The sequence below is a fragment of the Apus apus genome, chromosome 21 (assembly GCF_020740795.1).
Source record: "Apus apus isolate bApuApu2 chromosome 21, bApuApu2.pri.cur, whole genome shotgun sequence".
Classification (NCBI taxonomy): domain Eukaryota; kingdom Metazoa; phylum Chordata; class Aves; order Apodiformes; family Apodidae; genus Apus; species Apus apus.
In genome coordinates, this window is record NC_067302.1 from 3,417,252 (window position 1) to 3,443,376 (window position 26,125).

The window sequence follows — 26,125 nt, forward strand, 5'->3', positions numbered from 1 at the left end:
TGCCCTATCTTTGCCACCGGTGCTTCGTGTTATTTCACACAATTCATTCAGATGAAGCCTGTTCCTTTGATTAATAGCATTAAAAGCCTCTCTCTGGAGATAATTAGTCTTCCCTCCCCCATCCCTTCCCCAGTGCAACGTGGAAAGAGCACACAGCCATCAGTAAACAAAGAAATTCAAATAGTGCCACAAGCTGGGGACAAAAAGCTGCCTCTCACCTCCCTATCTCACCCAGCACAGCTGATAATCAAAAACAAGTCGACACCAGGGGCAATAGAACCAGCAACACAAGGACAGTATCTGCAGATGAAGGGCTCGGGCATTTAAAAATCAGGAAAAGAGCAATTCCTGGTTTGCAAGGAGCATAAATACCAATGCATAATTAGTCACGGCTCGGGGTTTTACCCAGTCACCTTCCAACGCTGAAGGACTGACCTGAGTCACTCAAAAGCAGCAGATAAGAGGCAGAATTGGGAAATCTGCAGGTTTTTTTACCTCTGATCCCAATCCTGTCACTCAGCCATCAGCAAATCACACCAACCTCCACACCTCAGCTTCTTCCAAGATATGGGAAAGTCCTCTGGGGCAGAGAAATATCCTGGAATGGCTTGTGTTGGAAGGACCTTAAAGATCATCCAGTCCCAACCCCCTGCATGGGCAGGGACACCTCCCACCAGCCCAGGCTGCTCCAAGCCCCATCCAACCTGCCGGGGATGGGGCAGCCACAGCTTCCCTGGGCAACCTGGGCCAGGGTCTCACCACCCTCACACCAAAGAATTCCCTCCTCATGTCCAACCTCCATCTCCCCTCTGCCAATTTTCATCCCTCCCCCTTGTCCTCTCCCTCCCTGCCCTTGTCCCAAGCCCCTCCCCAGCTTTCCTGGAGCCCCTTCAGGCACTGGAAGCTGCTCTAAGGAACTGGAGCCTTCTCTTCTCCAGGCTGAACACCCCAACTCTCCCAGCCTGTCTCCACAGCACAGGTATCTATTGATAAACTGACTCCTCACCTGGAACCCACCCTTGGATTTGGGGGCTCAGTTTGGAAGGAACTAACCCCCCTCCCCCAGCCCTCACTGCCCTACTGACACGTGACCCACTGCGCAGAAAAGAACTGGCAATAGTTATTACTGCAGCACTGGCAAGTCAGCAAGAGCTACTAATTAAATGATAAAAATAGAGCTCTGAAAGGGTTCTTTTCCCCCCTCAACACAAAGCTGAGGCCCGACACTGCTGCAGTCACACATCCTTTTTTTTCCATGGGCTCCAAAGCATCCTCACACTCACCAAAAAAACAAAACCCCACATGGTGCCTTGTAGGGAGAAAATCCCAAGGAAATAAAATAAGGGAATCAATCTGGAGTGACACAGAGCACCTCTTTGCTACACACAATCCACTCCCACCTTTCATGGAAGCAAGAACAAGATGATACCTTTGCCCCCAAGCTTCTTTACACTCTCTGTAGCCCAAAGATCTGGTTCTGCCTGAAAAATCAGGGAGTCATTGAATGGTTTGGGTTGGAAGGGACCTTAGAGATCATTTAGATCCAACGCCCTGCATGGGCAGGGACACCTCCCACCAGCCCAGGTTGCTCCAAGCCCCATCCAACCTGCCCTTCAGCACTGCCAGGGATGGGGCAGCCACAGCTTCCCTGGCCAACCTGGGCCAGGCTCTCACCACCCTCACACCCAAGAATTTCCTCCTATCCGAACTAACAGGTGACCCCAAGGATATCTGCAGCTTGCTTGGTGTGTGTGTCACCACTATGACCAGTGAGAAAAACCTACTATCAGTGACACTTCCACCATTGGGTGGTTTTATTTCAAGCCCCCTCCTCTCCTGCTCCCTGCCTGACACAGGTTTTGTGCAGCTCGTAGCTGAACATTCATCACCAACCAACAGACCTGCAGGAACTGCAGTGTCAGTGATTTTCAACACTCAGAATGCCCCAACACATGCCAAACGCAAGGAAATTTGATCAAAATAGAAGCCATTTGTTTCAATACAAGCGATTTGGCTCTCAAAACTGTCATCAAATTAAACTGGAAATCAAATTAACCAGTGATTGAGTGAAGTGGAAGGCTCTATAATCACAGATTACGGATCCAGCAGCAGGAAAATGAGGATGCAATCACATTCCCCTTGTTTGTGGCAGCCTCTCTGAACTGCCCCATATTCCCAATGGAACTGCCCATTTTCCAGGGCTGGAGGATGCTCAGAGACAGCTCATCCAGCCATTTCTTGGTAGTCCAGAAAGGAAACATTCCTCACAAAAACACCCTTGGAGATATTACCCGATAACAAAGCCAGCCCTGGTGAAAGCAGCTGCCACACTTGAAACCACACTCATTTAGGACAGAGAGGTGGCACTTATTTCCAGCACTGTTGGGAAGAACAAGCTTAAACCTCCTCTGAATGGAAAAAGGGATTATTTTTTTTCATCATCACCATCCATGGTGTTCCCTTCAGCTCCCTCTGAAGTGGCCTCATTTTGGCTTTATTTCCCCTCTTTTTTTTTTTTTGCACTCTCCTTTGAGAAGGAATTTAAACTATGTCAAGTTACAATTTTAGGTCTTGTCTCCTCTGCAAAGCAATTTGGATTCCTTGCAATGGTGTGTTTGAAGAGCATCAGGCATTTTATCCCAAAATCACAGCAGGAATTTAACTGCACTCCCATGCAACTTCCATTCCTCTCAACAAATCTTTGACCCACCAAGAACAGACTACAGAAAACTCCATCCTTCCCCTTCCTTTGCTGATTCTGCCCAGGACTTGCCCAGGACATGGAGCTCCTGGAAAGACTCCAGAGGAGGCCACAGAGATGATCCTTGGGCTGGAGCAGCTCTGCTCTGGAGACAGGCTGGGAGAGTTGGGGTGTTCAGCCTGGAGAAGAGAAGGCTCCAGGGAGACCTTAGAGCACCTTCCAGGACCTGAAGGGGCTTCAGGAAAGCTGGGGAGGGACTTGGGACAAGGGCAGGGAGGGAGAGGACAAGGGGGGATGGATTAAAACTGGAAGAGGGGAGATGGAGGTTGGACATGAGGAGGAAATTCTTGGCTGTGAGGGTGGTGAGAGCCTGGCCCAGGTTGCCCAGGGAAGCTGTGGCTGCCCCATCCCTGGCAGTGTTGAAGGGCAGGTTGGATGGGGCTTGGAGCAACCTGGGCTGGTGGGAGGTGTCCCTGCCCATGCAGGGGCTTGGGACTGGATCATCTTTAAGGTCCCTTCCAACCCAAATCAGTCTGGGATTCTAAGTTCCTATTTTTGAAAGGCAGCTTCAAGTTTAAAACTCACCCCTGGACAATCTGAGGTTTCTTTACACCTCAGAGAAGCAATCCCACACAATCCCACTTCTCTTTCTAGGCTTGTAGAAGCACCATTTAAACCTCCTGAGGTTTAAGAGAAGGAGCTTTTAACTTCATTTCAGCCTCGATTAAGCACCTTTTCACATCATTCACTTTTCCCCCAGTGCTTTCAGCCCCAGAGAGGGGCACCAAGCCCTCACCTTCCTCCACCTGGACAAACACAACCCAGAGCAGGGCAAAGAGGTAAATAATTCATCCGCACGCAAACAAGAGGAAAGAACAATTACACGAGAAAGCACGGTTCAAATTTCAGCCAGCATTAAAGGCAGAAAAGATCAAACAAAGAAACACCAAAGGGGCTGCTGCCTCAAGGAGGAACTTGAAGAAAGGTGGAAGAGATCCCAGGGCAAGCGACAGGACGGGCACACCGCTGGGAAAGCAGGTTTCAGTTTGAGCCCCAGCCCTTCCGAGGGCAGCAGGGCACAGCAGCGCCGTGGAAAGCCGGTTCACGGCAGGAGGTTGGACCCGCAGGGCTCTCCCCGCCACGGGCGGCCCCGGCCCGGCCCGGCCCGGCGGGAGAACCAGCCCCTCCGGCACGGGGGGGGGTCCCCACGGGCACGGCGGGGCCACAAGTGACCCTGTGTGCCCGGCCACTCGCTGCCTCCCCTCTTGGAACCCCTTTTCCCCTCACGGAACCCCGTTTCTCCTCACAGAACCCCGTTTCCACTCACAGAACCCCGTTTCCACTCACAGAACCCCTTTTCCCCTCTTGGAACTCCTTTTCCCCTCACAGAACCCCGCTTCTCCTCACAGAACCCCGCTTCTCCTCACAGAAACCCGTTTCCACTCACCGAACCCCACTTTTCCTCACAGAACCCCGCTTCTCCTCACAGAACCCCGCTTCTCCTCACAGAAACCCGTTTCCACTCACAGAACCCCGTTTCTCCTCACAGAACCCCGCTTCTCCTCACAGAACCCCACTTCTCCTCACAGAACCCCGCTTCCCCTCACCGAACCCCGTTTCCCCTCACCGAACCCCGTTTCCCCACACCGAACCCCAGCTCCCTTCACTGCCCCCCCCTCACGCCCCCCCCCCGGCGCCCCCCTCCCCTCACACGGGGTCCCCGCGCTCCCCCCGGGCCGGGCTCCCCCCGGGCCCTCACCTGCCGCCGCCGCCGCCGCCGCTCCCGGGCCGGCCCCGCCGGAAGCCTCGGGGGGGGGGAGGGAGGGGGAAAGGGCGCGCAGGGCATGCCGGGAGTTGTAGTCCGCGCCACGGGAGGAGCCCCCCCCTTTGCAGGTAGGCCACGCCCATCGTCTGTAAGCCACGCCCATCGCGCGTAGACCGCGCCTCCATCGTGGGGAGGCCACGCCCCCTTCGTGGGGAGGCCACGCCCACCCCCGTCGGGGAACCGGGAGGTAGGAGAGACGTGAAAGGGGGGGGGGGATCTGTTCCCCCCCTTTGCCCACCCAGTTCCTGGCAGGGGGTTCTCTTCTCCAGGCTGAGAGAGCTGGGGTGTTCAGCCTGGAGAAGAGAAGGCTCCAGGGAGACCTGAGAGCACCTTCCAGTGCCTGAAGGGGCTCCAGGAAAGCTGGGGAGGGGCTTGGGACAAGGGCAGGGAGGGAGAGGACAAGGGGGATGGATGAAAACTGGCAGAGGGGAGATGGAGGTTGGACATGAGGAGGAAATTCTTGGGTGTGAGGGTGGTGAGAGCCTGGCCCAGGTTGCCCATGGAAGCTGTGGCTGCCCCATCCCTGGCAGTGTTGAAGGGCAGGTTGGATGGGGCTTGGAGCAGCCTGGGCTGGTGGGAGGTGTCCCTGCCCATGCAGGGGGTTGGGACTGGATGAGCTTTAAGGCCCCTTCCAAGGGGTTCCTTTGGGAGAGGTTCCCTCCCAAGCTCCCTGTCCAACTCCTACAGCACAGGGACGGAGTGGGGCAGGTCTGCAGTGGGACTGGTCCGCACCGGGCGGTTCCCAGCGCTGCTGCCGCTCCCCAGCGAGTGTCGCTGCCGGCTCGGGAAAGCCGGGAACCGCAGGGAGCTGACAGGGCACCCAGCTTCCCCCAGCCTCCAGTTCCCCCAGTCCCCACCTTCCCCAGTTCCCCCCTAACCCGTCCCAGCATGTGATAGGGCCCCATTTGCACCCAGCGGGGGTCTTCATCCCTCAGCTGGTGCAGAGCTGGGGGTGCAGGATGGCACCCCAGAGCCCGGGGGGGAGGGAGGTGACAGCAGCTTGGGGACACATCATGATTTAGGGTGCCCCCCCCGCCACCGCTGCTGCCCGGCTGCTTTTCAAGGACTGAAATGCTCCAGTTGGGATTTCCAGCCTGGGGTGCCCAGAGCCTGCAGTTCCTCCAGGATAAGCCCAGTTTGTCCCCAGCCAGGACAGCCAACCGGCTTCTCAGCGACAGCCAAATTGTCCCTCTGGAATCCAAAGCAAAGAGTTTATCACCTGCTGCAAAGGAGAAGGGGGTGGGTGTTTTCCCCTCCCTCCCCCTGCCAAGCTTCCCCCCTCTGTGCCTGCAGCCAATTTTGGAGGGGCTTGTGGTGGGACTCAGGCTCCCAGACACCAGCAGGATGAGCTCCTGGCCCTCCCAGGACCCAAAAGTGCCCACCTTGGTGCAAAACCCACGTTTCTGGAGGAAAACCCAGCAGGAAAAGCCCTGCCCGGTACCCTCAACCTGCACTAGAGCCCGGGAGCGCCCTGGTGGTGGTGTCTGCCCCCCAGCAGTGACCCGGTGCCAGGTCCAGGGACTGGTGACACTGGGCAGGGTGTGGGTTACACCAGGGAGCGGGGCTGGCGCCGGGGGCGGGAGGTGCCAGGGGATATTTTGGGCTCCATGGGCAGGACACATTCTGTTCCCATGAGCTCAGGCAGCCAGGAGGGGCCGATCCCTTCCCTCCCAACCACCTCCCCCCCTAAAAACACCCACCCTGGGCAGTGCTGGAAAGGGGTTTGGGGGGACTGGGAGCACTGGGGCTCAGCTCCGTTACAGCCCGAGGTGACCTTGGCCGTGGCTTTGCTCAAACAGCTGTTCCCTGCTGGGAATTGTGTGATCCCATGGGAGGGAATTGCCCAGGGCTGGGTGGATATGGGTGCTGAACAAATCTGGGGCAAAGACCTGCACCCACCACCTGCATCTCCACCTCACCCCTGAAGAACTGCTTTCTACCCAGCCTGAATTTATATCCCTGTCCATCCCAAATGTATCCATCTCCAGCCTGAATTTATTCAACCCAAACTCATCCAATCCAAATTTATCCACCCCCAGCCCAAACTTACCCATCCTTGGCCCACATTTATCCACCTCCAGCCCAAATTTACCCATCCTTGGCCCAAATTTATCCATTCCAAGTCCAAATTTACCCATCCTTGGCCCAAATTTATCCACCCCCAGCCCAAATTTACCCATCCTTGGCCCAAATTCACCCGTCCCCAGCTCAAATTTACCCATTTCCAGTCCAGGCAGCAGGTCCAGGTGTTCACTCCCAGCTCAAGACATGGATATTCCCACTCACCTCCAGCCTCAAACAAATCCCTGGGCCCCATTCCAGCCAACTTCCAAGGTGGAACATCCATGGCTACTCAGATCCCTCCTGCAGCTCAACTGGGCACCAAGCTTGGCTGGAAACAACCCTTGGCACAGAACAATGAGGGCAGCTCAGCCCAAATCATGCCCATTTTGCACAGCACTTTGGATTCCATCAGCCTGAAACTGCTCATTCAGCACAGCCTATTATTATTATTGTTATTATTACTCTTATTATTATTACTCTTCTTCTTCTTTTTCTCTATTTTCCCATTGCATTTTAACCCCTGCTGACACTTGATGTTTTTAAACCAACTTTGTGCAATTGTAGCACCCCCAAAGCAACCAAAAAAAGGGATCATAACTATCCCCTACAGGTAGGGAGGTTCTTAAAAACACCTCCTGCCCTGTCAGACAGACAGTGGGAGCTGCCAAGAAATTCCAGACACAATTTGTGTCCAGAAATGGACACAAATTCCAGGGCTTGGTGAAGCACAGGGAGGGATTGATTGGTTTATAATTATGATCAGCTGAAAAAAAGGGGGTTAAACTGATTCAGTGACCCAGGGGGTGAGTTAAAGGAGGTCCCTGGTGCTGGTTCACCCCTGAGTTAGTTGGTGCTGTAGGAGAAAATGAAACAGGAATGGTCGTTCCTGGGTGTCCCTCAGGATTCAGCAGGGGAAGTGCTGGGAATCCTTTGGGGATGTAAAATAATTCTGGAGCGAATGGGGAGGGAAATTTGGAGCTGGACTTGGTGCTAAGGTCAAGATTTGGAAGACTGTAAAAGGGGGGGGGGGGAAAGGGAGGATTAAAAATAACCCTTTTAAGAGTCTTTGTGCTTTGCAGCTCCTTGAGTGGGCTCAGGGCAGCTCTGGCTCCAGGCACCAGCTCCATCCTGGGGGGCTGTGGGGTCTTGGTGCCCTGAACCCCCTCCTGTGGGCACCAGCCACGCAAAGGGGACCTGGACAGACACCTGGATGGGGACCCCAGCCCAGGGACTTTGGCACAACTTTGACAAAGCTGAGGGAGACCCACCCCCCTTTTCTTCCTGCCTCAGTTTCCCTTTCTGGTGAGTCCTATGTGGCCACAGGGTCCAAAGAGCCCTGGAGTTGGGATCCAGCTCCTCAGGCACAGGAATGCACCTCGATCCTGCTGGAGCAGGGGACTTGCCAACCCCTCCTCAGGGATCCTATCAGCAGCTGCCAGAGGCTCCTGCCCACACCCTGATAACCACTTGGGCTCCATATCAGGGGGGCTGGGGGTGTCCCCAGTGCTGCTCCTACCCCCCCACCCCCCCTCTCCCTCCCCCAATTCCCCAGCAGCCCAACTCAGCCCCACCCCAGGAGCAGAACTGGAGCATCCCATGGGACACCCACACTATATCCCCAAATCCTGCCTCTCCAAAGAGGCTGCTACACCCAGGAGAGGCTCAGAGGAGGAGGGGGCACTGGAGCTGAGCCCACCCAACCCTCAGGCAAACGGGGGCTGCATTTCCCACCCCCCACACATCCCTATTTGCCCCCTTGGACAATCCAGGGGTGCTCCCAGTAACCCCCAGAGCAGTGGGACCCCCACACTGCACCACCCAGAATCAGACCCTGGGGCAGAGATGGTTGGAAAAGGAAGGAAAAAGAGTAATAATTTAATTTTTTTTAACAAAAAAAAAAAAAAGAAAAAGAACAATTTTATTTTTTCAAACAAGGTCTGTAGCAAAGTCACTGTGGCCTCTCCGTGCCCTGTCAGGAGTAAAATACACCCCAAAAAAACCCCCCAACCAAACAACAAAAGAAATAACTTAACTGGAGCTACAGTTCAGCAGAGACAAACCAAGAGGAGGGGAGCAGCAGGAGCTGCTGCTGGACCTGGAGCTGGGAACTGTCCTGGCCAGGCATCTCCTTGGTGACCTGCACCCCTGGGAAATGCTCTGGCACAGCCTATGAAAGCCACAGTCACCCCATGTCCCCCTCCTGTCACCCCTCCCCCCCCCAAGCAGGCAGGAGGGAAGCACAGTGGGAAAGGAAGCAAAAACAAGGTGGAAAATCCACCTGCAGCCCCATCCTGCTCCTGCCCTGGGGAAGAGGCACCTCATGTCCCCAGTTGTGGGGACGATGGGGCAGAGCTTAACTCCCCACCTGGGAGTTGGGGTCCACAGGGAGCAGGGAGGGGCTGGAGGGGACATCCCCATGTCCCAGCAGGCACTGAAGGCAGCAGAAACACCCAGACCAGGGCAAGGAGAAGCCAAACCCACCCCCTCCCCCAGCCACACAGATCCCAACATGGGGGGGTGGACACACATCTTCCAGCACAAGTCCCAAGGAGGAGACACCAAGCCCATCATACCCTCTGGAGATCTCTGGCACGAAGACAGTCCTCTGTGGCATCAGCCTGGGCACCAGCACGTGGCACTGAGGTGTCACCCCAGTGCTGCACTCACAGACACCCCGTTTGGGCTCACACCCCCCCCAAAAAACAAATGTCACAGAGCATTCAAGCACCCCCCCCCCAAGCTCTGCACTCTGGGGTCTTCCCACCACTGATGGCTTCATGGGGGTCCCCTCTCCTGGGACGAGGGGCAGGGAAACCCCTGGTTCTTTCCACAACTCCAGGCCCCTTCAGGGGAAGGAGACAATATTTCCAGCGACGTCTTTAAGGGTCCCAACTCCCCCCAAACCTGGAGCAGGAGGAGGAGGAGGAGGGAGCAGGGGCTGGTCAGGTCATGTAGCGGGTGACAGCTCGCAGGGCGTAGAGCAGAGCCGCCTGCATCCGAGCCTCCAGCAGGAGCAGGTTGACGTGCACCTACCCAGGGAGAGCTGGGTCAGGGCATGGGGGGGTTCAGCACCCCCTCCCCCCGAAGCCCTGCCAAGAAGGGAAGGGATGGGGCAGCACCTTCTCTGAGTGTTTGAAGTGTCTCCAGAACTGGGTGTACATCCGCTTGGTGGTCTTCTCCGGGTAGCAAGCCACCGTCTTGATGTAGATCTTCAGGCTGCGCTCCAGGAGCTGGTTCACCTCCCCATAGTCATAGTCATCGTAGCTGGGGGAGAGAAGAGGGCACCTCAGCCCACCCCTGCCCATTCACACACCCCAGGGGCTTTCTTGAGACACCCCAAGAGCATTAGGTTGAGGCACAGAATCCCAGACTGGTTTGGGCTGGAAGGGACCTTAAAGATCATCCAGTCCCAACCCCCTGCATGGGCAGGGACACCTCCCACCAGCCCAGGCTGCTCCAAGCCCCATCCAACCTGCCCTTCAACACTGCCAGGGATGGGGCAGCCACAGCTTCCCTGGGCAACCTGGGCCAGGCTCTCACCACCCTCACACCCAAGAATTCCCTCCTCATGTCCAACCTCCATCTCCCCTCTGCCAGTTTTAATCCATCCCCCTTGTCCTCTCCCTCCCTGCCCTTGTCCCAAGTCCCTCCCCAGCTTTCCTGGAGCCCCTTCAGGCCCTGGAAGGTGCTCTAAGGTCTCCCTGGAGCCTTCTCTTCTCCAGGCTGAACACCCCAACTCTCCCAGCCTGTCTCCAGAGCAGAGCTGCTCCAGCCCTTGGATCATCTCTGCGGCCTCCTCTGGATTCGCTCCAAGAGCTCCATGTCCTTCCAGTGTTGGGGGCTCTCTGCCTTGATCCAAGCAGCAGGAACACTCTCACCAAGACCAAGTGGCAGGTTCCCAGGCTGGACCTGCTCTTGGGCTCTACTCAAGGTGGAGGAGAGGCTTGGGGACCTACCGGATGCCAAAGACACAGTGGACATAGTTCCAGATGGCCCTGCGCAGCATGGAGGTGTCCACCCCGCAGTGCATGGCGATGGTGTTGTAGGTCAGGTTGTAGACAACCTGGAACTTCTCGTCCAGGAGCTGCCCCACGTCAGGGTAGAGGCGGTTGATCAGTGAGTAGCCGTGGTCCTCCCAGGTATAATCCTGCCAGGGTAAAGTTGCTGGCTTAGGAGCTCAAGGGTGAACACCAAGTGCCTTCAAAGCCAGAGACACAAGCTGGGGTCTCCCCCCATCGTGTTGACCCCCCACTCCCAATGATGAGCATCTGGTTGCACTGCTCAAACAGCTCCAGTCTGGTCGCAGCCCTTCACCCCCTGCTCCCACACTGACCACACAGAATCATTGTAGAATGACTTGGGTTGGAAGGGACCTTGAAGATGGTCTAGATCCAACACCCCTGCATGGGCAGGGACACCTCCCACCAGCCCAGGTTGCTCCAAGCCCCATCCAACCTGCCCTTCAACACTGCCAGGGATGGGGCAGCCACAGCTTCCCTGGGCAACCTGGGCCAGGCTCTCACCACCCTCACAGGCCAGAATTTCCTCCTCATGTCCAACCTCCATCTCCCCTCTGCCAGTTTGAATCCATCAGAATTGAACACTGTTCTCCAGGTGGGGTCTTAACATCCCTGGGAACAGCTCTGCTCTCCCCTCACCAAGACAAGTGGGACCTGCCACCCCTTCCCACCCAGCTGTGACCCCACGGGACCCCAAGCACCCACCTGGGCACGGAAAGTGGGGGGTGCCTGCTCACCCCTCCGTGTGAAGTCCTTGTAGCCAAACTCGGGGTCCTCCACGAAGCAGAGAACGTTGGATCGCAGGGAATGATCCGTAACATCTGCGAGGCACCACCACAGCCCTCAGCCACCTGCTCTGACCCTGGGTGGAGCCAGCCCTGCAGCAGATCCTGCTGCACCCTCAGCAGGTGCTGACTCCTTCCCCAGCCTCTCAGGACCTCCTGTCCCCAACCAGCTGCACCCCTGCCCCTCCTCACCCGAGGGTGCCACCAGCAAACTCTCTGTCTTCTCCATCTCGAAGCGCGTCTCCATCTCCTCCTGCGTGACCCCCTCCTCCTCCAGCTGACTTTCCTGCAGCAGCTTCATCTTCTCCATCAGCACCTCCACCTCCTGCATGGCGTCCTTGACCTGGCCAAGCAGAGCCCAAAGTCAACACTGCCCCAGGTGGAGCAAAGTTGCAGAGGGGTTCAGAGCCCCGAGCAGTGTGGAGATGCTCTCTGTTGTCACTTGGAGCAGCCCCAGGGTTCCTCTAGGGACTATTTGCCCCTGGGTTGGTCCTGCCCAACTCCCAGCTGCTCCCAGGCCTCATTCCAGGGGCTGGGAGGAGGGGAAAGCCCTGTGGGGGATGTTCCTGCAAGGAAGATGCTACTGCATGGAGGGTGGTCCTGCACAGAGGAGGATGTTCCTACAAGGAGGAGAGTGGTCCTACAAGAAAGATACTCCTACAAGGAGGAGAATTATCCTACAAGGAGGAAGGCGATCCTACAAGGAGGATGATCCTACAAGAAGGAGGATGATTCTACAAGGAGGAGGATGATTCTACAAGGAGGAGGATGATTCTACAAGGAGGATGCTCCTGCAAGGAGTAGGATGCTCCTGCAAGGAGTAGGATGCTCCTACAAGGAGGATGCTCCTTTAAGGAGAAGGATGGTCCTACAAGGAGGAGGATGGTCCTGTAGAGCCCTAAAGCATCTGCCCCTCCCAACACAACACCTCGGGGCAAGTCAATCCAGCAACCCCCTCCCCCCGGGCCCTCCCTTCCCACCCCACCCCAAAACTAACCCCCAACTCCTTACCCCCGAGTCCCCCACGCTGTAGTTGGGGGCAGGGCTGTTGTCAGTGGGGGGCGAGGGGGCCCGGCAGCCCTGCCCCCCCTCCTGCTCCTGCTCGGGGCTGATGCCGCAGCCGAAGACGAAGGAGGCGAGGGAGTGATAGTGGGTGAGGAGCACCAGGGCCTGCACCAGCTCTGCCAGCGACCAGCTGTCCTCCCCTGTCTTCAGCAGAGCCTGCAAAGCACACGGGGTTGGAGAGAGACCCCCCCACACACACACACACACAGAGATGGGGTCTGGGATTAACCCCCCCCCCCCATAAACCAGCCCCTGCTCTCAAGCCACAAGGGACAAGTCACCCCGTCCTCACCCACCCCAAAGCCTCCCTCATCCCTGGAAGGGTTAAACCAGGGGTAGGTTTTGCAAGCAGGGATGTGGCCCCTGGGGTCAAGCCCCCCCCTAAATGGAGGGTGTGGGGGAGCTTGGGGGGAGGGGATCTGTGCCAGCAGCATCAGCTCTCACCTCGATGTGCTCCTTGGTGATGAGCCAGGGCCGGTGCGCCAGCAGTTTGTTGATCTCATTGAGGTTCCTGAGTTTTCGGGGGGCACAGTGGAGCCCCTGCAGCCATGCTGGGTTGCCCCCCACCTGCAGGAACTCCCTCATGTGCCAGCCCACCAGGTAGGAGCACTGGTGCCGAGCTGCTGCCTGTGGGGAGAGCCGGGCAATCAGCCCCCACCTCCAGCCAGGAGTCCCCCACAACCCAGCTACAAGCCCTTGGAGAAGCCAAGGCAGGGAGCCAACCCCCCCACATGGCCCTTGGAGAGCTTTCCCTGGGGATGAGAGTCCAGACAGGGGTCTCTGACCACCCCCCCCCCCCATCAATGCTGGTCCCCAGGGGCCCCTGGAGGGAAGGGGTGTTTGGGTACCCTGGGTGGGCACCACGGGACCAACCCCAAAGGGGCTTCCAAGTGTCTTGGACCACACATCTGAGGGGGGGTTGCATCTGGGTGGTCCCAAGCACCTTCCTGCCTCTGGAAAAGAAACCAACAGAGGTGCTGGGACCACACATATCCTTAAGGGACCCCCAACCCCAAAGGACCCTCCCCCCTCCCCAGAACGACCCCCTTCCTCACCATGATGGCGATGTAGTGACGCTTGTGGTAGGGCAGGGGCCCGTCCATGCGCAGCAGGAGGGACTGGGTCTTCCAGAAGCTGCTGAGATACTGGGGGTGCAGCCCCATCACCGTGGTGATGTTGTCCACTCTTCCCCCCGAGACGAAGGCCTCGATGAGGACGCGGCGGCGGCTGCTCTCTGCACCCTCCTGCAGGATCTGTGGGGACGGGGGCAGTGAAGGGCTGGGGGGCTACAGCCTCCCCCACCCCTTCCCCACACCTAACGGGACACCTCTAGGACCACCCACTCCCCCCTGGATCAGATGCTCACCCCATCAGAGCTGCTCAACCTCCTCCCTGCCAGGAACGGACACCTCCGGTGTCCCCTGCTGCCCGTGTCCCCACTGCCAGCCCCGGGGGGCAGGGGGTGACCAGGGCTCTTCATGCTGGTCCCCACACAGCCCAGCTGGGTTGTTTGTTTGTGCACTGGGGAGGAGATGGGGCTCAGCCCCGCCCCACACCCCCCCCCCAGGCTCTCTCCACCCCCAATGACACCCTGGTGCTATCTCTGCCCAAGGAGGAACATCTGGGACACGAGCACCTGGGGCTGAGATAGGGCTGAGGGTGGCCCAGCATGGGGAGTCCCAGGGATTTCAGGGCAGGGTGTGGGGTTTTGGTTGGGTTTTTTGGGGGGGCTGTGGGGTGGGACTTTGCAACACCAAGGAAAGACAGTGAGTGGTGTTTGGATGAGTGGGGAAACTGAGGCACAGGCAGGGACTCGGGGCAGGAAAAGGGCAGGGTGAAATGACACAACTGCTCTCTCCCGTCCTCCAAAACAAGACACCCCCTCCCTCCCCACTGCCATCGGGGTACCCCCCGGGCAGGGTGGCCCTTCCTTATCCCACCTCCCAAGTGCTGGGGTGGGTGGGAATCCTTCCTGAACAGCCCCTGTCCCCCCACCCAGGGCAGGCAGGGCCAGAGGAGCCCCCCCCACTAAGGAGGGATGTACCCACCCCCGGATCTCTTACCTCTTCCAGGGGGATGAAGGTGCTGGGACCCCTCCCCAGCTGCTGGGGGACCTTGACTCCCCTGTCCTGGGTAGGAAAGAAAAGCAGCTTCAGCCCAGGAGCCATCGAGTGTCCCCAGGACCAGCAGCCACCGGCGGGTCCGGAGCGACAGCAGCGGAAAGGGTGACTCAGGGAGCCACCCGCACGGGGACGCGGGGACACGGGGACATCGCCCCCGCGCCCTTGCGTCAGGCCCTGATGAAATCGGGCAGGGATGTTGCTCTGCGCTCCCGGGAGGTGGGACAGAGCCAGGACACACCGGAGGCGTCACCAGCCAGGAAAGGAGACATCCCCAGGTTTTTTGCTTTGTCCCCTCCGTGGGAAAACGGAGGGAAAGCCTCAGATGGGGGGGGGCGGGGGGTGTTCCCATGGGATGGCAGCGGGTCCCGGGAGCGGGACAGCTCCAGCCATGGTCACCACGGGCATGGCCCGAGATTCCCCCCAAGCCCGGGCACAAAATCCCAAGCAACATCTCCACCAGTTCATTTCCCACCCCCACCCAAAATCTGTTACCCCAGTTCCACCAGAAATCAGGAGCAGGAAAACTGCTGCTCCCCGGGCTCCGGGTTCAGCTCATTTTTCACCCCCTCTCCCCGGCTCCATTCCACCCCCAGCTCCCCAGGGAATAGCAAATGTTTCCACACTGTTTTCCCCAAGGAGGCATTTTTCTCCTCCCTGCTGGTGCTGATGGGGATGCCACAAGCAGGAGCCCCCATCCAGAGCAAAAAGGGACCAGAACCCACCTCCCACTTCCAGGGGGACCCCCTCAGTGCTCATGGGGACCCCCCAACCAGCTCCAGAGCCTGAATCCTCCCCTCATCCCACTTCTCTACCACAGCATCCCCAGCAAGTTTGCAGTGACACAAAGGAAATGTCACCCACAGTGGCAACCACAGATTGGAGGGGGGGGGACAGTCCCCAGAGAGTTCCAACATCCCCAGACACACACACCCTGCCCCAAACACCTACAGAGAACCCACTACCTGGTTTGGGGCTGGGGAAAAAAAAAGGGGGTGGAAAAGGGTTTGAGTGCCCCCAGCCCTGGGAAGGAGGCAAGGAAAAAGGGGAGGCTGGTGCACGGTCCCCAGAAATGCAAGGGGGGACATGGAGCTTGTGTGGGAGCAGGATGGAGCTGGGGCAGTGGGGACAGAAAGGTCAGTGGGCAGGTGCCCACCCACAGCATCACTTCCTCCAACCCACACTCCAGATACTGGTGCCACCACAGAGGAGGTGCTTCAGGACCCTGCCCCGGGCGGGGGCGGGGGGATCAGCAGCTTCCTCTTCCCATTCCCTGCAGAAATCCCCCCAAGTCCTTCTGCCAGCAGGAACACGGTGAGGATGGGACCTGTCCCTGGGTACAGGCTGTGATTGGTCATCTCCACTGGGACCGGTGAAGAAGAGCCCAGCCCCGAGCAGGATGTGAGCCCAGGGTCTGGATCTGCTTGCCCATGGAGCAGGAAGGGTCTCAGCACCCCCCCAGGGTGCCCACAACCACCCCTGCTCCACCCCACAGCACATGTTCCCTGTGCAAACCCAGCGGGGAGCAGGGGGTGCCAGGGAGACCCAGAGGCAGCAGCAGCCGTGCCCGTGGTGTCAGACACGGCAAAGCTCCCGCAGCTCATCCACGGGGATGTCACAACCCCCTTCCTCCCTTCCCACATTGTCTCCCCCCACCCGCGGCTGTCAGAGGCTCCCTGGGGTGGGCAGGGCACGACCCCTCTTCTAACACCCACCCCACGGCCAGGGGAGGTGTGGGAAACCCTCAGCATCGATGCAGAGAAAAGCCAGCCCAGCACCCTGAGGAGCTTCCCAAGACCCAGAAGCCTTCCGAGACCAAGGGCACCGTGGGACACACCCCCCCCTAGTGCCAGGGAAGCTCCAAGGGCAGCTCTGCCCCCAGACCTGCTCTCCCCCCCCCCCCGTGCTCAGCACCACACTCCCAGCCAGGCTCCCCCTGCCAGGATTCACCTGCAGGAGATGGGACATGGCACAGGAGGGCTGGTGGCAGCAGGAGGACACATCCCCACTCTCCAGCCCTTTTCCCAAGGGTCTTTTCCACACCGACAAGCTGCCAGTGGGAGAAGACACCAGACAGCTGGAGCCTGGCACAGCCCAGGTGGCAGGGGGTGGCTCCTCTGGCTGCTTCCAAACCACCGCCGAGGTGGCAGGAGCAGGGGCAGGAGCAGGAGCAGCTTGGCACCTCTCCCGAGCTGGGAAGGGGTGAGGGACGGCACGAGGTGACACACCGCAGCTGTCACCGCGGCCACGCGCTCCCCGTGTGGCGGGCAGTGGGGGTGGCAGCGGCTGCAGCCACCCCAGCAAAGCCACCCGTGCCACAGGGCTCCGACCCCCCGGGGGACACGGGATGCTCCTGCCCTGAGTCACCACGGAAGGGTGACAAGGGGTGACAAGGGGTGACAAGGGGTGACAAGGGGTGACAAGGGGAGCAGGCTGCCCCGGGTGCTGAGCTGGCTCCACGCTGACTCATGTTTTGGGGTGAAACAGCTCCGTGGGTGCTCCAAGAGGTTCCCTGGGAGGGGGGGACAGTACTGGAGATGATCCACAGGGCCAGGGAAGGACAGGGAAACCCACGGCAGAGCTTCCAGCCAGGAGCCCAGCTGACAGCTCAGGGTGACCTTCCAAGGTGCATTTTCATCATCCCTATGCGGCGACTCGTTGTGTTTTGCTGCATTAAGCAATCCCGGGGGTGCTGTCATTAACCCTTGCTGTGCCACCGCCGGGCAGGGCATCACCCTCTGCAGCTGCTGAAGGGGAAACTGAGGCACGGAGGAGATGCCGTGACCTGTGCCAGCCACACAACCAGCTCCCAAAGCTCCAGCCAGCACAGGGCAGGTGGAGGGACTCGATGGAGCCACCGAGGGAAGGAGATAACCCCCTGGGAGTGGGAAGATGGGTGTACTGAGCAGCGAGCCCTCCCCCTGCGCTGGTGCAAGTGCTTAGTCAGGTGCTGGAAAATCATTCCCGATAAGGGGAGGTTAAACAAACACCACTGCAGACACCGGCAGAGCGGGTTTGTCCCTTGTAACCAAAACCAGGCAGGAGGATGTTCCTGGGCTGCTCTGGGGGAGGTGAGAGCAGCACCGGGGCTCAGCCCCGCTGATGCACAGAGCCCATGTGTGAGTGCGAGCACCGGGGCAGGAGCCACCCCTCGGGGACCCCCGGGGCAGGAGCCACCCCTCGGGGACCCCAGCCAGACCCGCTTCCACAAAGCAACCCCGGCTGCTGCCACGCAAGGAGGTCGAGAGGGTCCCCAAGTCCCCCTCCTGCCTCATCCCGAAAACCTGCCGAGGTTTCACAGAGCGGGGCAAACCCCACGGCCACCGCAGGCAGGAACAAAGCAGAGGTGTCACCCTCCCAGCCCACGGAGTCTCAGTGGTACCTGCCGGACCTTGGGGGCATCCCCGCCACCGCTGCCCTTCCTGCTCCAGAACTCCAAAGGGTCTCAGGCTTCAGGTCCTGCCAGGAGGGGACTCCCTGGCACTGCTGCTGCCCGGGGTCTCTCCCACCCACCGTCCTGAGGTTTCCCAGCTTCCAGCCCACCTCAGGAGCAACCATTCCCTGCAGCTACACCGTGGTGACAACAACCTGGGGAGCCACCAGCTCCCCGCGAGTGAAGCCCTGAGCTTCAGAGCGATCCCGCGGGAAACCCGAGGGAAGGGGAAGGCAGGAGCAAGAGGAGAAACTGCAACTCCTTGTTTGTTTGTTTGTTTGTTTGTTTGTTTTTTCGGACGAGTTAATAGGTATTAGAAATAGATGCAATTCCCAACTTCCCAGCGTGGACTGAAGTTGCAGACGGGTCCGAGTGATTGAAAGGGACAGGGAGGTCCCGCCCAGCTCTGCGGACACCTCGGGACTCCGGTTTTGGGCTCCAAACGGGAAAGCCCTGGGCAGTGCCGGGGTTAACAGGACCTCTGGGTGAACAGGAACATCAGAGAGGTCCCAAGCCCAGCACGGGAACGGCAGCACCAGTCGAACGAGCGGACGGAGCCCCCGGAGCCCCCCAGCTTCCCACCCCAGCGGGCACTTCCCATCGCCAATCGCTGCCTCAGTTTCCCTTAACCCCCCCAGCCCACCCCTGCAGGCAGGACCACGCACCCATCGCAGCTCCCGGATTCGAGACACCCCGAGATCGCCTGTCCAGCCACCCCAATGTCCCCCTGCCCAGACAGGGCCACCCCATCCCCAGGAGCCCTGGGTGGGCTCCTAGCACCCCGGGTGGGCTCCCAGCCCCCTTATTTTTAGGGTCGCTGCAAAGCAGAGAAGCAAGAGGGTTATTTTTGCAGCCCGACCCCGGCTCCTCCACCCAGAGCGACATGTTCCTGCTTGTCCCAGCCCCGCAGCCTGCCAAGGAGGGGTGACGCCGGGGGGGGAGGATGCAGGGGACAGTGATGCCGAGACCCCCCCGAGCTGGGTTACAGGGTGAACTCACCCCATCCCATCCCGGGGATGGGCGAAGGGGGCGATGCAAGGGGGGGGAGCAGCGAGGAGAGCCCTTACCTCGCCGTCCCGGAACTCCTCCAGCCCCGGGGGGCGGCAGGGCGAGCCGGCCAGCAGCATGGCAGCGCGGGGGCTGGGCGGAGGGCACGGCCCGGGCCCCCCCGGCCGGGACGGGGGTCCCGGACACCCCCCGGGGTCCAAACAGCCCCGCGACCCCGCGCCCGCCGCGGCTTCATGGCCAGACGGCCCCGCCCCCTGGGGCTCTTGACCAATGGCAACGCGGGGGCGGGGCAAAACGCAAAGCCGGCAACCAATAGGGCGCGGCGGCGCGGGGCGTGCTGGGGGTTGTAGTTCGCTGCGGGGTGAATCGCGCGGAGCCCCCGGGGCTGCCGGGCTGGGCTGGGACCCCCTATCGGGCTGGGACCCCCTGCCGGGCTGGGACCCCCCAGAGCTGCCGGGCTGGGACCCCCGAGAGCTGCCGGGCTGGGACCCCCGGGGCTGCTGGGCTGGGACCCCCGGGACTGCTGGGCTGGGCTGGGACCCCCCAGAGCTGCCGGGCTGGGACCCCCGGGGCTGCTGGGCTGGGACCCCCGGGGCTGCAGGGCTGGGCTGGGACCCCTTGCCAGGCTGGGACCCCCTGCCGGGCTGGGACCCCCCCCGGGCTGCCGCAGCCCGAGCCCCCCGCCCGCCGTGGCGGCCGAAGGGAGCACCCTGGGGGTGGGTAGGTGGGTGTTGGGGTCTCGCACTCCGAGCCTCCTCTCTGCTCCCAGCGGTTCCCGCTGCGGCACTTTTACCTCCCCCCCCCCCCCCCAACTTTGACACAGGGAGTGGTGGACAAATTCTCCTGGGGCCAAAGGGAAAAGAAACGTGATGGAAAAGGCTCCTGGATGGGTTTATGGGCAGTGGGGTTTGTCCAAAATTGCTCCTACCCTGTGCACAGAGCCTGTCCCGGGGCTCCACCAGACCAGGAGCAAGCTGTGTGTCCCCCCTGCCACCCCGAGCCCACCCCCCAGCTCTGCCTGGAGCAGTTTGCTTAAACCCAGAGCAGAAAAAGCCTCCCGAGCTCTGCAGATCAGCTTTCTCCTCCCCGTCCTCTACATCCCATCGGTTGGGTTAATAAACACTAAACCCAATCAAAAAGGTGAAGAGGAAAAAAAACCAAAAAAGGCACGAAAAAAAAAAAAAAAAGCCACCCCAGCAGGACAGTCGGGCCCAGACAGAAGAGCTGATAACAACCTGCTGCTGCTCGACGGGCTGCACACGGCAAAGTCCAGCCGCCGGGAATGGCAGCACAAACAACTCGGGGTTTGCCTGGAAACAAGTCTCCTCTGGCCCCAGCCCCGGGTTCCTGCCGGCTCAGGAAGATCCCAGCCCAACCCCGCACCAGCCTGTGCGGGGACAGTTTCAGATGTCCCCTCCTTGTCCCCTCCCCGCTGCGCTGCCGCCTGCAAACACGCGGTGCTATTTTTAGGGGTGTTTTGCAAGCGCGGCTCTGCCCTCCCGGGGGGTGCTGGGGGGGGTGTCTGGTCACCTCCGGGTGTCTGCTTCTGTGTTTGTGTCGTTTGAATCCTGGGGTGAGTTTTGGGTTAGGAAAGAGACATTGAGGGGCTGGGGTGTGTCCTGAGAAGGGTGATGGAGCTGGGGAAGGGGCTGGAGCACCAGTCTGAGCAGGAGCAGCTGAGGGAGCTGGGGGTGTCCAGCCTGGAGACCAGGAGGTGAGGGGAGACCTGCTGGCTCTGCAGCTGCCTGAGGGGAGGTTGGAGCCAGGGGGGTTGGTGTCTGCTCCCAGGGAACACGGGCTAGAACAGGAGGAAACAGCCTCAAGTTGCGCCAGGGGAGGTTTAGGTTGGACATTGGAATTAATTTCTTCCCCAAAGGGCTGTCAGGCCCTGGCCCAGGCTGCCCAGGGGGGAGTCCCCATCCCTGGAGGGGTTCCCAAGCCCTGGAGATGGTGCTGAGGGACGTGGGGCAGGGGTGGCCTGGGCAGGGCTGGGGGAAGGGTTGGACTTGATGGTCTTAAAGGGCTTTTCCAATCAAAACGCTCCTATGGTAGGGACAATTTGGGGGTTTAACTGCATCTGATCCAAGGTCTAAGTGGTACCTGTTCCAAGGGGAACCTGGTCCCACACTCCCCTAGGGCCAGGGATGCTGTTTCAGCCCTGTCACCCCACTCCAGCTCCATTGCCAGCTCCTTTGGCCCTGTCACACCCCACAGATGGGCCCAGGGGCAAAAGCACCAGGGCTGCAGCTCCCTGAGGCCATGAACAGTGTTTGCTCAGGCTGAACAGGGATAAAAAGCTGCCTCTTGCTTTGCAGCAGTGAAGGCAACAGGGTATGAGCAAAGCAAGGGCGGGGGGGGGGCACTGCCTCTGCTCTCCCCTTTCTGCCCCCCAGAGAGCTCTGGACATAAAGGGGACAGGATATGATGAATCTGGAGACCCCAGGGCTGTGGGTGGGTGTGTCAGGTCGTGATCCAGCTGGAAATAGGGGCTGGAGATGCTGCCAAATATTGAATATAAAAATATCCCATCAGAAGACACCGAGGGCTGTTCCAAAGGCCATTTGTCCCAGAGGTGGCAGTGCTGGCACCCATTGGGCCGTGAGCAGCAGCACCAGGTCCCCATCTGCTCCACAGCTCCTGCTCAGCCCAGCCTGGCCCATCAGAGGCAGCTGCCACGTTACCTGCAGCCTCAGCACTTCTTCTGGCCTGTTTGCAAAGCTCCTGCCCACAGCAGGTCCCCTCAGTGACAGCAAAGGGAGGGGACCTGCCACCACCTCCGAGCTGCCAAGGGCTTTTACCCCCCCCGTGCTGGGGGCTACCAGGCAGTGCCAAAGCACCTGCAGCAGCTCAAGTCCTTTCATCCCACCAGTCTCAACCAAGAGCACTGAGGTCTCACCACTTGTCCCAGTTTGAGCTCAACAGAGCTTGTTCGTCAAGGGAACAACTGAGTCCAGAGGAGCCACAGAGATGATCCAAGGGCTGGAGCAGCTCTGCTCTGGAGACAGGCTGGGAGAGTTGGGGTGTTCAGCCTGGAGAAGAGAAGGCTCCAGGGAGACCTCAGAGCACCTTCCAGTGCCTGAAGGGGCTCCAGGAAAGCTGGGGAGGGACTTGGGACAAGGGCAGGGAGGGAGAGGACAAGGGGGATGGATTAAAAGTGGAAGAGGGAGATGGAGGTTGGACATGAGGAGGAAATTCTTGGGTGTGAGGGTGGTGAGAGCCTGGCCCAGGTTGCCCAGGGAAGCTGTGGCTGCCCCATCCCTGGCAGTGTTGAAGGGCAGGTTGGATGGGGCTTGGAGCAGCCTGGGCTGGTGGGAGGTGTCCCTGCCCATGCAGGGGGTTGAATCTAGATGATCTTTAAGGTCCCTTCCAACCCAAACCAGTCTGGGATTCTGTGCAATACACCTGCAGGAGGGTTTCTCACCAGGGTTACCTGGGCACACAGCAGCTAAAGCTCCTTACAATATTTATCAGGAAAAAAACCAAACAACCTAGCAAAGACCACATTTCCTCGAGAGAGGAACCCGAGTGAACCCAAACACCCTGTTTTCAGCAACATCAATCACGGGAAACATGCAACAGCTCAGTAATTATTCAGGGCCTGACACTGCCCTGGTTCTGCAGCTGCTGACTGTACAGGTCTGGAGCTGCAAGGCAGCCCAGGAGGAGGCCAGAGAGATTGCTTAAGATCAGTCACCTCAGAGCCAACAGTGAGGTTGGCTGGGGACAGGAGCTGCCTTGTGTGGCCTCCTGGTTCCCCACCAACTCTTCTCAGCCAGGCCAAACCCTGAGGACAAAGAGAAGCAGCAGGGACCACACAAGGACTCTGCAGGGAACCCCTGCAGCTGGAAAGACCTTCATCCTTGTTGAAGTGTTTCCTCCCATGCTCTGCTCCTGTCCAGGGAGCTGGGTTACCTGGTCACCCCACACCTTCTGGTGGGAAAACCCACCAGCACCAGACCTTTGAGGGGCTGGAAGAAGGAACCCAGAGTGTTTAGGGGGTGGAGAAGGGAATTCCTCTGCAGTGGCATCATTTGGAGTCACAGAGGGCAGGTCACCCCCAACATGGGGGACAACAGGAGCTGCCAATGTCAATCCACTGGGATTTCAGTGCTGAGGGCAGGGGGCTTCAGCAGCACAAACAGTTTAGAAACAATGGTTTGTACTGGTTTGTACTGGTGAGGGATCTTCATTGCTCTGGAGCCTCTGGGAATAGCAGGAGGAGGGAGCTGCCATCCCCACGTGCTCCAGGAGCAGGGACAGTCCAGCAGTGCTTAGGACAGGGGTTACAGCCAAAGCACCTTTGGACTCCTGGACCTCTGGAGATTTCCTCTGGAGGAAGGCAAAGGGCAACTGAGTTTTCTTCATGGAAATCTCCTGGAAAAGGGAAAAGCTCCATCCCAAAGGAGCTGGTCTCTCTGCCTGTGCCAGCTTTACCCCCTCAGCAGGTGCCTGAGGTCAGGAGGCAACACTGAGCATTTCCCACCCCTAAAACCCCACTTGCTTTCTGCAGGGATCCAAATCACCTCCAAAAACCCTCCAGTCTCTCCAGGGGCTTTGGAAGGAGCCTGGTCTCCTTGGACAACTTTCAGCTCATCTTGCTGCTCTCCCTCATCTCCTGAACAAGGCTTGTGTGCTCACCTTGCCTGGCTCAGCTACAAAACACAAGTTCCCAAAGCTTTAAGGGATTTAAAGATCTTTTAGTGGGTTTTTTGGGTTGGTTTTTTCAAAGCTGTTGCCCCTGGGGTGTGTTGCCTGAGCCAGCAGCTCCCAGAAATCCCCAGCAATTAGGGCAGAATGGAAGGGAACGTGTTTGTGGATAATTACCAGCTGGTTAAGTTGGTTTACTTCTGCTGCAGGTTAACTTCTGCTGGGGTACAGGCTGCACAACAGTTTCTATTCATTTGCAAACTAAAGGTTCAAGTCCTTGCCAGGGGGCCTGCAAGTTGGGAAAGGAGTTATTTATTCAAGTAATTACTTAAAACAAAAAAAGATATACATTCAAACTCTAATCCTCTTGGTTGGTAAAGCTCAAGAAATGCTTGGCCCTGAAAACCCAACCACCCTCAGGTCCCATCAGCCCTCCAGGAACTTTGGAGCTTCTGCATTTTCAGGAGGTGTTTTTTTTTGCTGGAAGCAGCCAAAGAGCAGCTCACCTGAAATGAGTGGAATGGGGAAAAAAACACAGACCAAAAACCTGGGAATCTCATTTTTTTTTTGCTTTGTTTTCATCACTAAGCAGGTGGCTGAGATCAGTATGGAATACTCAAGGGTGTTTGAGTTCCTGTCAAAACTGTGTTTTCCTAAAGCCTGGAAATAAAGCATAAACCCAGAATAAACAGATACAACATTAACATCTATCCTGCAAATATTCAGACTGTTTTAGAAGCAGTGGATAAAGCAGAGAGGGAAGGAAGCATGTGCTGGCAGATAAAGGGCAGGGCCACTTAGTTCTTATCCCAGATCTGGCTGGGAATTGCAAAAAACTGCCCCAAACCTGTTGGAAATTCTCCCTGTGGCTCTGCCAAGGCACACAGAGCCACCCCTTGAAGACATGGGAGGGTGAAGACCTTCCTGGCTCCAGCTCTGCCCAACCTGGAGCTCAGTCTCTGGCAGAGCAACTCACCACTATCTAGAGGAAGGGAACTGGACACATTCCAGGGAATGGGAAGCTTTGTGTTGTGCTCTGAAGAAATAAAGCACCCTGGAAATGCTGAGCACCACTGGAACTGACCAGGAAAGATGTTTCAAGATCACCTGCTCACACCTCAGGGCAGTTGTGGACAGGCTGGAGCTTGGGATTCAGGCACCTTCATCTCCAAGTGAGCCTGAGGAGGAGGGACCAGGAGCTGCTCCAGGCCACAGAGCCAACAGGCAGCTCAGGAAGCTTCCAAGGACTCCCTGTGCTTTGTACCCTCTCCCTGGGTATTCCCAGGACTCCATGATCTTAAAGGTCTTTTCCAAGCAGAATGATTCTGTGAAGCAGCCCAGATTTTTGGTCTGACCCAGTACAGGTTCCTGTAGAAGTGTCACCCTGAGGGACAGAAACTCAGCTCTGGGGCTTCCAGCAGGACATCCTGCTTGGCTGGGTCAGGGAGCTGAAATCCAGCAAACCCAGGATGAAATGAGAATTGGAATGACAAAGAGATTGGGAGAATGACACAGGTGAAAAATATTTCATAGAACTGGTTTTTCTTCCCTGTATTTAACACGGAACTGGGGAGTTTGTCACAATTCTCAATTCCCAGAAAAAGGCCTGTTTTCCATGTGTACCCCCAGGCTTTGAAAAATAGGATATGGAAAGATCATGTTGAGCTGGAGGAGCTGTTGTGGAGTTCCCACAGAGCCAGGGTTTGCCTCTTCCCACCCTGTGCTCCCAGGAACAGCTCCTCTGCCCTGCAGGAGAGCACAGGCATTGAAAAGCACAACAGGCTCAACTACATCTCCCAGGAGGAAAACTCCAGAGGTTTTCCCTCTTCATTTTCAGCTGGAAAATTAGCTTTCAAAAAACACTATCCAAAACCCAACCTGCTTTTCCTAAAGACTCATAGCTAAGGGCAAGACTTCAGAGACACAAATGGTGTTTGCTCACCTCGTGTGCAGCTGGATCCCAGGACAAACCCCCTCATCCTCTTGGATTTTTGCTTCCTCCTGTTGTTTCTGTGCTCTGCCTTCATCCATGTGCTTGGAGGAGGAAAACTAGATCTTGTGGGATACAGCTGGATTGGTCCTGGGAAACTGGATGTAACCAAGGATCCTGGATCCCAACAACAGGCTGAACTGGGAGGGATTTAAAGATAGAAACAAAAATAGGAACAATCCAAACAATATGAAACCAACCATCCCCTTCACAGATGGATCAGGCCCTGATGCTTCAACCAGGAACCCACCAGGAGGAGAGAAATCATCTCCAGGCAGGGAATGATGCTCTGGTTTCCTTTGCTTTGATGTTTTTCTCTTTAAGGCAAATAAAAAGTAGCAAGACACAGGTGAGGGTTTGTTTTTTTTTTTCTTCAAAACACTTTTTACAGTTGTCAAGAGTTTTGTACAAATCCAAGCATCCCTTTGAAAAAAATCTCCCCTTATTACAAACATACAAAGGAACAAG

At 58.0% G+C, this 26,125-nt stretch overlaps 2 protein-coding genes across 2 annotated transcripts in view; both read right to left on the bottom strand.

Moving 5' to 3' along the window:
- PHACTR4 (phosphatase and actin regulator 4) overlaps window positions 1-4,515 on the bottom strand; it is a 68,655-nt gene extending 64,140 nt beyond the window's left edge. Inside the window, 1 exon segment of the mRNA XM_051637812.1 lies at window positions 4,461-4,515. The gene's annotated coding sequence lies outside the window, so the exon portion shown is untranslated.
- A 4,287-nt stretch (window positions 4,516-8,802) lies between these two features.
- Window positions 8,803-26,125, bottom strand: part of SESN2 (sestrin 2) — a 33,909-nt gene continuing 16,586 nt past the window's right edge. Inside the window, exons 10-19 of the mRNA XM_051638284.1 lie at window positions 14,523-14,588; window positions 13,826-13,969; window positions 13,515-13,712; window positions 12,904-13,086; window positions 12,406-12,615; window positions 11,587-11,737; window positions 11,315-11,430; window positions 10,547-10,737; window positions 9,710-9,854; window positions 8,803-9,619 (exon numbers count right to left, since the gene is read on the bottom strand). Of these exons, the coding sequence (XP_051494244.1) occupies window positions 9,533-9,619; window positions 9,710-9,854; window positions 10,547-10,737; window positions 11,315-11,430; window positions 11,587-11,737; window positions 12,406-12,615; window positions 12,904-13,086; window positions 13,515-13,712; window positions 13,826-13,969; window positions 14,523-14,588 (1,491 nt within the window). The 3' untranslated portion in view covers window positions 8,803-9,532. The remainder of the gene's footprint in view (window positions 9,620-9,709; window positions 9,855-10,546; window positions 10,738-11,314; window positions 11,431-11,586; window positions 11,738-12,405; window positions 12,616-12,903; window positions 13,087-13,514; window positions 13,713-13,825; window positions 13,970-14,522; window positions 14,589-26,125) is intronic.